The 10,133-nt window shown below is 35.8% G+C and overlaps 1 protein-coding gene across 7 annotated transcripts in view; it reads left to right on the top strand.

Moving 5' to 3' along the window:
* PPP3CB (protein phosphatase 3 catalytic subunit beta) overlaps window positions 1-10,121 on the top strand; it is a 43,617-nt gene extending 33,496 nt beyond the window's left edge. For 2 of the 7 annotated variants that reach the window (XM_017662940.3, XM_017662942.3), the window contains 4 exons: window positions 1,399-1,483; window positions 2,232-2,329; window positions 7,094-7,123; window positions 8,514-10,121. In XM_017662940.3, coding sequence (XP_017518429.3) covers window positions 1,399-1,483; window positions 2,232-2,329; window positions 7,094-7,123; window positions 8,514-8,692 — 392 coding nt within the window. In that variant the 3' untranslated portion in view covers window positions 8,693-10,121. Of the gene's footprint in view, window positions 1-1,398; window positions 1,484-2,231; window positions 2,330-2,954; window positions 3,267-7,093; window positions 7,124-8,513 lie in introns of those variants that run through there. The other 5 variants (XM_036998832.2, XM_036998833.2, XM_017662943.3 and 2 more) reach the window with 4 other exon arrangements.
* The last annotated feature ends 12 nt before the right edge of the window (window positions 10,122-10,133 follow it).

Consider the following 10,133-nt stretch of genomic DNA (forward strand, 5'->3'; position numbering starts at 1 on the left):
TAAACTTAGTTTCCTTGTTTATAAAATGAGGAGATTGACCTTTGCAATATCCCTAATGTCTCTTCAGATTCTAATATTGTATGATTCTGAGGCTTCTCATATTTTTTTTTGACACTGTAAGTATGCCTGTGTAGTGCCATGAGTCCTTATACAGTTTTGGACTTGTAAAAGCTGTAGTTCAGTGCTCATAATATTACTGTTTTGAGCATCATAAATGTGGTCATAGAGCCTATTTTCTCAAAAATGTATTTTGTTTTCATCTTTGAAATTGGATTTCTTTTTCTTTGCAGTAAGGTATAGTCATCATCTTGGTTAATTATGTATTTGTGGGTTGCTTGAATTTTAAATGAGATCCTCTAGCTCCAAAGACATAATTGTCCTGGCCGCTGTATACTTCAGGCTCCTTTTGGTCTAGTGTCGTTAGCCTTTCCTTAACCTTCTCCTCAACCGTGATGCTTCCTTATGTATGTTTTCATCATGTTGAAGCACAGCTCTAAGGAACCACATTCTTGGGTCCAGAGTGATTCTAGTTGCTGTATATGAGGTAACAGGACTGAGATTGTTGTTACTCTTTCTGGAGGCCAAGGGAATGAAGGAACATAAAATTTTTGAGTCTTTCTTCAGCCAAAGATCTAATTATTTTAGTGTATTCTCTTCTGTATCAGTGATAAGCAGCACAGCATCCTTTAGAGATGAAGCATTAGTGATCCTTTAGCCATGTTTTTTAGAGTGTCTTCTTATTGCTCACTCTGTGTCATACTCGCCTAGGAATGTAAGAGCTTGTCTATGTTTGCATGACTCTGCAGGATATCTAGACCATGAGGTTAAGGTGTGCATTGTTGTTGAAAGGCTGGTGTTGTTCTTAGTTATGGGTCATCTGCCCATTAGTCAATTCTTACCATTGTTTTTAGACCAACTGAGACCAAGGAAGCTTATTTTGTCATGGTAAGATGGAATATTTCCAGCCTGCATGTCAAAGGCTTTTCTTACAGTAAAACAGAAGACAACAGAGCTTATTACCAATTCTTGTTTGTTAGTCTGCATGCCATAGGCTCCCATGAAAATTAAAAGATTGTCAGATTGTTACCATTTTTTGTCCTCTGGCTTGTGAAACAGGTTGGGCTCTGGTTTCTTTCTCATTGCTGTTTTTATGATTAGTTAGTTGTGTGAGAGTTAGAATGTTTGTGGATTATCTTTCATTTATACCTGTATCAGGCCTTAGTGTTAGAACAGTACTGAGTGAGCAGCTTTTTTGGCATGTGTTCTAGTCTCCTCCATGTAAGCTAGTGGCAGAGGGCTTAGTGTTGGTTCAGTTTTGAGTGTGCAACAGGCTGATAGAATGGTGCAACTGTGGATGCCCTAAACTTGAGTCTTTCTTTCTATTTATTCCATTGAAAGTAGGTTCAGCTGCAGCCCGGAAAGAAATCATAAGAAACAAAATTCGAGCAATTGGCAAGATGGCAAGGGTCTTCTCTGTTCTCAGGTAATCATGTATTTTCCTGATTATTTATTTTACAGAAATTACTTTTATTGTACTTTGGTACAAGCAGTATTCTGCTTGACATCTGAAGGCAATATAGTGGCATTCTTCCTATAAAAAAGTTACTTGTGCATTACATATTGCAGAAGGGAACACAGGTTCCTTTGAAACTACGGTTTTTGACCCTTGTGATATTATTGCTCACTTCTGGTATCTGTTGTCCTTCTGTGATGAAAATACTAGCTCCACATCTTGAAACTAGAGCACCATAAGAAGGAGGCACTTTTTAGGGTTTTCCTGACGACCTTCCTCACCTATATTGAAGTTCCTCTTACTGGACCCACAAATTGTTTTCCTGGGGTTAATTTAGAAAGACACGGTTTTAAGGATGCACATAAATGGGTCAGTCTTTAAAAATTTGGTTGCAAAACAGATTATATCAGACATTTGAACTTTAAAGCATATGAAATACCTTATTTTCTCAATTGTGGGATGCCTATTGATAATGAATCTCACCATATATTTAATAAAGTTTTTCAGGAAAAACAGCACGTGTCTCAGTTGTGAGGCACATTCTCACATCTGGAACATGTAGAATGTGGAAAGGTCTGTATCTTGGAATTGAGGAAAATAGAGTAATAATAATGAATATCATAAATAATGTTCATGGCCTACATCTGAGTCCCATCTCCTGTTTTAAACTGAGTGCTTATTGGAAGTCTCTGATGGTTGTTATATCTCTCTACTATAGGGAGGAGAGTGAAAGTGTGCTGACACTCAAGGGCCTGACTCCCACAGGGATGTTGCCTAGTGGAGTGTTGGCTGGAGGACGGCAGACCCTGCAAAGTGGTAATGATGTTATGCAACTTGCTGTGCCTCAGATGGACTGGGGCACACCTCACTCTTTTGCTAACAGTACACATAGTACATGCAGGGAATTCCTCCTGCTTTTTAGTTCCTGTCTCAGCAGCTGACACAGGCAAAATACTATATGATAGATAGTGTCTGATTAATAATCTGACCAGGGCAGAAAATTGATAGAATGAGTATTACTTTCAGTTGAAAAGGTCAGTCTCTCAGCTTTTCATGAAATGATATGGGATCAACTCATATCATAATGTCTGAAATATTTATTCGTTTGCCTAATGCACCTTTTCTTCTAAAAGCCCCAGTTTAAAAATGTGAATCAAGGATATCCATATTACCAAAATAGAAATGTAATTCTAATTTTCATATTTTTTATTTTTTAAATTTATGTAACTATAGTAGACTATGCTTATATTTACAGATACTTAATTTTAGGATTAATAATCTGCTTGGGCCCCAGAACATTACTTATGCACTTCACTTGCCAAAACATTTGTGCAAGGTTTTGTACCCTGGTAAATGATGCCAAAGTTTGTTTTCTGTGGTGTTTGTCAAATGTTCTATGTATAATTGACTGTCTGTAACATGCTGTTTCCTTCCTCTGCAGATGTGGCTGCTTTCCTAAACTGTCTTTCTTTAGGTTAGCTGTATGTCTGTAAAATATGTTAACTTGAATTACTCTGTCAGACACTTGTCTGTCTTTCGATGTAGAAGCAGCTGTGTAGCACCTTCCTTTGAGGTTTGCTGCGTGTCTTGCTGCCCTTTGTGCATTCTGAGCATGAATGTAACATCGGATACTAAGTCATTGTTATGAGGGGTTGAATTTTAAATACTGTAAGTCGAAATTGAAAGGGTGTTATTAAGTGTGCCTTTACTTTGCATGAAAATAAAAAGAATTATATGTAAAGCATTCCTGTAATCTGGCTCATTGAGTACTTTATATTTTAAAAAAGCTTACTTTTTTTGGCGTAAATATTTGTGTAAATACTGGGTTTACTTTTTGAAAGCCCACTGCAGATTAAAAAGAAGAGATTGATGTGAGCGTTACAGACTATTCCAGTAACTCAAAGTCTAGATTTCTTTCCCTAGTGGTTGGAAAGCAAAAAATGTGACACAGGAAGCCTTAATGTATATGTTTTTTTGTAGTCACTTTTGACAGCCCTCCAAGGGTCATTGTTCTATTAAAACAGGCAGCAACAGATCTGATGTTTTCCTTAGTCATGATTAAGTTTCTTTTTGGGGTTTAATAGTGAATTTTTTAAAGCAAAAAAAGAGGAAATTTTAATAGAAGTTTTTTAATAAATTTAAATTAGACTGAATTTTCACAGTTTCATCTCCCAAGTCATAATAAAATGCTTAAGTAAATAAATGGATTTTCCTGTAGGAAAGGATTTTCCTGTAGACAAATAATTTCTATTTATAGCCTATACATGTTCTGTTATATATGTTATTGTGTTGTCACTGGTTTATGTGAGAAGTACAACTATGTTTTGAAAATTATAGTTTCAAGTTTTCATTCTGAATGAGGTTTATTTTTTTAATTAAAAAATCTGCTTTGATTCTCTTTATATTCCTTGCCCTCCATTTTTCTTAATATATTATAAACATTAGAAAAATGAGCTAAAAAGAATTTTATTAAAACAAATTAAGATCTTAGTCAATAAAACTAGTGAAAATGTTAATAGAAAAGGATGAGATTTATTATCTTGAAAAATGTTATTCCTTTCCTGCTCTTTGTTTATTAAAAAAAAAACCTTAAGGGTCACATACTTAAATAAATCTATAGTTATCTCTCAATTATCCTTGGCTATATTATTACTTTTATGTTGTATCAATAAGGAACTTTTCTTTCAGATTTCACAGTTAGCACCTGCTAATTAATTACATGTTTTATTGATAACTCAGCACTTCTCTTTATTCTTAATTTGCATGTAGCCTGAACCTCAGTCTTCCAACTTTCAAATCACTCCTAAATTCAGGGAAGGTTTGAAAGACAGCTTTACTGCAGGGGCTGTCTATTCCCAGCATAGAACAAGTACTTGAACGGTCCTTAGCTCACAGGGTCTAATTTGGGAAATTTGATAGCTCCCAAGTTCTGCCAGTGGTGGCTCTTGATAGTGTGGTTTAAGCATTTGGTTGAAGGTGATTTCCCTTGCATAAGATATATCTATTTTTGAAATAAGAAAACTCATATAAAAACTGTATTTGTGTGATTTTTAAAAAATTTATGTAACATTTAAAATTTTCATAGACATGTTCCCTGGTGTATAACTTAGAGTTAGTACTACAAAAAGTTTTTAAATTCTGAGACCTCATCTTAGTTCTGTTGTTAGAAAATGAAAATTGTGTTCTGAGTGCTTTAATTTATGATCTTTCTCAAGTGTTTCTACAAACTGCACAACTCTATTGGAGAAGGAATTGATTGAGATTCATATGTTATGTTCATTTTCTTCATGAACATTGGATTGGAAACTAGCCCTGTAATGCTGCCTTCACCAGAACCTATATGGGAAAGAAAATATGTGACCATTTCTATTTTAGTAATGTCAAATTCCTCTTGTTCGTTTATCTTGTGTAGTAGTGAGGCACACAGTTTGAGACAGCACTATATGCAAACTTAGTAAGCCATGTCAAGATTCCCTAGAACACTGAAAACAAATAGAGAAAGAATAGTGCCTTTCAGACAGAATTTTGCAATTATCAGATCTCTTCCTTTCCAGCTTAATGTTTAAACTTCAGCTGACCTTTCAATTCTAAGCATTCGAGCTTGACATGTTATGCAATTTTGAGTGTGATACCTGTTTTGTGTTTTGAAAAGGATTAGGAATATTTAGAGACCTTAGGAAAGAGCACAATATATAATTTGACTTAGAGAATGCTTTTACATATAAAATTAAAAGCCCATAGAATGATTTCAAACGAATGTTGTCACATTTCATAATTTGAAAAATTTACTGATAGACTTTTAAACTATTGATACACTCAAATTGATACCAATTCTAGTGATACCAGTTTTTATTTTAAATTTACTACCATATGTAATACAAGTTATAAAATATTTCATATAAAAGCATTTCTGTCACCACAAGCTCTTTAAAACACATCTCACAGGAATTTTATTTTTTTCCCCATTCAATTTCTAAATTATGAAGAGAATAATCCACATTTTGAAGAATAGGAGTTTCAGGGCTGATAAAGTAGAGGTGGGCCATTTAACCCAGTTTTCTTTCTGGGAAAATTCCAAGAGAGTTTTCCAAGTGTACAGGTCTATATATTTTAAACAGTGATTTACACAATGGTTATACAATAAGTATATCTGCCTTGATTTGCAATATAATTCTTTTTATGGGTCTCCAATTCACTTTGCTATCTGGTTAAGATGAAAACTTTTCTAATTATTCTGCTTTAATTCCTTAGATTCAATGGTGTCCTTTCACATTAATAACTGCTCTGGATAAAATTTATCATTTCTAAGTCATGTATTCTGCTAAAGGGTCATTTCAGCAATTATTATTCTAATTGACCTTATTGTAGAAGCAAAATAGAAAGAACAGGGCATTACTGTTATAAATATTCTGAGTGTGTGCACCTTGAGTAAAGTGTAGAATTTGCCATATTGTCAAGCGGTGTTCTCTGCAGTCTTTGGTCCTGGTCCTGGTCCTGGTCCTCAATGTGAGTACTCTATACAGTTTGAACCCAAAAAGGAGCCAAAAAAAAAAGCCTTTGAGTATAAAATGTATGACTAAGTATGTTAAAATTCTCTTAATGGGCCAGAGACAAACCATACCAAGAATAGGTCATTTATATGACCTATGTGTATGGCCATCCACATTATGAAATAATTAGGATTTATTGCCTGTAAGACCTCAGTTCTTTTTCTTGATTTCTTTCTAGTTGATGAGTGGACTTGAAAAGATGCTCAGTAGCTCTCTATCTTTATTTGAGAATGCATGCTGTTCATAACTGAGGCAGATTTGAGTTCATGACAAACTGAACATTAATGGATTTTTTTAAGGCTATAAGTGTTAACATATTCAGGTATTTGGAACACCAATGTTAGAAAAGAAAGGAAGTTCCTAGTAGTAAGAGGGGTCCTTGTAGGTTCCCCACAAAGAACAAAGCTACAGAACTGTTCTACTTAGAATAATACACGAAGTTTAATATCTTTAAATTTTGCTGTAGCCATACCAACTTTTGCAGCTTTTGCTGTGCCCTATAAATTAGAAGGGACAGGGAAAGCATTGCTGTCACCTTCTAGTTTATATCATAGGGAACCAGCTGGTGATGAGTATTAGTTCAGTTAGACATGAAAGAAAAGAATCTTTGGTTTGCTCTTCTGCTACAATTCTACCATCATAATTCCAACGCAGAGAATTTCCTTGTGATTGTGGTGGATGTGGTATAATAAACATGTTGAAAAATTCTAAGACCATTAAAATGAATTCAAGATGGGTAATTAATATTGGAGTGCATTTGCATGGGTGCTGAGGTGTCTGTGTTTACAATAGGTCTGTGTGTTCTGTGCTCTTGAGCAGTGTTGTCATAGTGCTCCATGTAAATTGTGCTGTTTTAGGAATTGGGGGATTGGATGGGGCTCTCTAATATGGGTACGATTTATGTTAAATTGTAAATGATGTAGTATGGGGTACTGTGATATTTTAAGTGATCATTGCCTTTTCTGCTGTACAATATGACCCTTCTCATCTCTCTCATTCATTTTGCATGCCTCTGCTCACTTCTGTACAGCCACAGTTGAGGCTATTGAGGCTGAAAAAGGTACGATCAGAGTCCTTGCGCTGGGCAGAGATCTGTGGTGTGTGGGTGGGTGTCAGAATGTCCTGTGGGTGTGTCTTACCCCTATCTTGCACAGCCCAAGATGAATCAGATTTATTGACTCATCAAATTTAAGTCACATTCCTCTTTTTTTTTTAATCACAAGGACTGATTTCCATAGTGAAAATCTGGTATCTGGTTTTTTCCCTTTTCTAATATAGTATGCAACCAGCATTTAATGTTCTGAATTCTTTAGAGTACAGCATGTTACACTGTATTATTACAGCATTCAAAATTGCAAGTAAAGATCTATTTCATATTTTGCATGATGCTACTCAGATTCTTTTTTTCCTAAGTGAAACCCTCACTGGATTTGAGTTCATTTTTATTCATTCTCAGTAATTCACCTAGAATGGAGGAGCTATCACTATGATTTTTAAGTTTTTTTTCCCCTGAAGTTTGGCCTAGTGTTTGCTGATCATATTATTTTCACGTATATCATGTGTAGGCTTGATATTACAGATCACGAATGCTTTGCTGCCCTGACCATTTATTTAGTTCACATGCACAGACTCTGGGTCCCAGGGATCGCACATATTAAAACAATAGATTATAACCAGTAGTATGGAATTTTTTTATATGTACATTTTGTTGATGAAGAATACATCATTCCATATTGAAGTGAATAAGAACTCATAATAATTGGAGGAGGATTGCCATTTGTTTGATTTGGGGTTTCTAAAGAATATTCAGTAGAATGGCCAGTGAATTAAGGAAGGTGTCTCTTAAAATATGAAACTATAAATGCTTTTTACCATCAGCCAGACACAGATCTAACTCCTGGAGGCATTTTCCACCTTTCTCATTTCATGTTGGTGGTGATGGGGTGATGATACCTGGACCTCCAAGATAGTTCTGGTCTGCTAAATTTTAACTTAACCTCTTTCTCCTCCGAAGCTTTTGGTACAGATTTGTATGTCGAGGATTAACCTTGTTTAGCCTCCTCACCTGCCCCTACTCTTGTTGCTGCCTTACTATGATAGTCACTGGTGATCTTAGGGTCTGAGGTAGGAGATAATTGGTATAAAGTCAGACTGAGACCCTGAGACCATTGCCTGCAATGGTTGATTTTGGGGATAGGGGAGGGTTATTTTTGTGTTTTATTTTTTAAAGTCTGTGCTAACTCTTGTCATCTGTGAAGCTATTATGTTTATATTTAGGTTTAAACATTTCACATTTAAGGGGAAGTCTGAAATGGGGATAGGATTCAGTTAAAGTAAGATTTAAATGTTGCTACATACAGCTAATTTCTTTCTTCTTAAAAATCATTAATGTTTTTGAAATCTCAGAAATGTTTTCAATTACTGACTTATCAAATTTGCATTTTGTTAAGCAATACGAGGATTCTCTCCACCACATAGAATCTGCAGTTTTGAAGAGGCAAAGGGTTTGGATAGGATCAATGAGAGAATGCCACCCCGGAAAGATGCTGTACAACAAGATGGTTTCAATTCTCTGAACACCGCACATGCCACTGAGAACCACGGGACTGGCAACCATAGTGCCCAGTGACCCACGGCTTCCCAGGGACTCTCACATCTCGGGCCCCAAATGGACAGATCACCCGAGGAGCTGAAGGGGTCGGCCAAGCTGACTGTAAATGTCACAGTCCCTCTGGAGAAACCATTGTGCTTTTGAGACCCCAGTCCCCTTCCTGGACAGAGGCTTGAGGGCCCTGGGACATGTTGTGCTATCTGATAAGATTGGGTCATCGCTGCCAAGGTGGAGAGCAGTAATAAGCAAGGGGCTTGGGGCAATTACCAGTGGAGGGCAACTACACCTCCATATATGCTTGTGGTTCACACATTTAAGTTTACAAATGAGATTTCTTTTTTCCTTCAGTAGAATTAGATTCTGTTTTTCAACCATGACTTCAAATGCAGTCCTAAGAGCTAATGTGGACTCCGCCCTTTCCCCCTCAACCATGAAATGTCTTTAAAGGATGAATTAGCATGGTCTTAAAATACATTTCTGAGGTTATTAAGCTGTTTTGAATTATGGGCAAAATAGAAACCCAGTTGGTGTTCATACAAAATGCTGACCTCAGGTCTATAGTTCTTAAATGTGGCTAATTCTGTAATACAACCTTGGTATTTTTCAATTACGAATGCAACATTTCTAGGCATTCTGTTACTTGAACACAAATCCAAAAAACTAATTTAGACTCTTTTTTGCCCAGATGTGAGATTTAAACCCCAGAGATGTAAGAAGAAAACCTCTTAATTTCAAAATTATGAAAAATTACAGAATTACCCATTTAAGGTACTTTAAAAGAAGTTTGTACATTGTCAAAGTAAATTTTAATTCAAAACATGTCTGTAAAACTTGATGTATTTTGTGTATGCATGTTTTCATTTTGCAAATATTTAATATATAGACCTATGATGTACAGGTACGACATGTATAGGTTACCTAGATGTTATGAAAAATTTTAGTTTACTGTGAGTACTACAGTTGCTTAGCCACCAGGGTGATTTGCTGCTGGCTTTCTATCATTTTTATGTTTTGATGCAAAGGAAGATTTTAAGTGTTTTGGAAGTGTTTTTGATTAAGCAGTACAGCATAGAAGCAATGGTTCTGTTCAATCATTCAGATGTTACAGCATAAAAGGCAAGACTGCATGTTGAACATTTTCTTTTAATAGTTACAGAACTGCTTGGTTAAACTAAATGGAACCATGTGCTAATTTTTGACAATTATTGACCTGTATTGATTGCCACAGTAGTTTGGTATTTCCCTTTACTTTGGTGGCCTGCTTCCCTCATGCCCTGGAATACAACTCAGAGCTCCAGGCAGTGGAACCATCTATTGTTTGTTTGCCAGAAAGTGCACCCTGTATGGTCTCTTGTCTAAGTTGGAAATATTATGCATGTGCAGGACTATTTGAGTATTTTATAAACAGTAGCACACAATAAATTCCATGCATGGGCCGCTGCTCCTATCTCTGTGTTGG

The sequence above is a fragment of the Manis javanica genome, chromosome 7, assembly GCF_040802235.1.
Source record: "Manis javanica isolate MJ-LG chromosome 7, MJ_LKY, whole genome shotgun sequence".
Taxonomy (NCBI): Eukaryota; Metazoa; Chordata; class Mammalia; order Pholidota; family Manidae; genus Manis; species Manis javanica.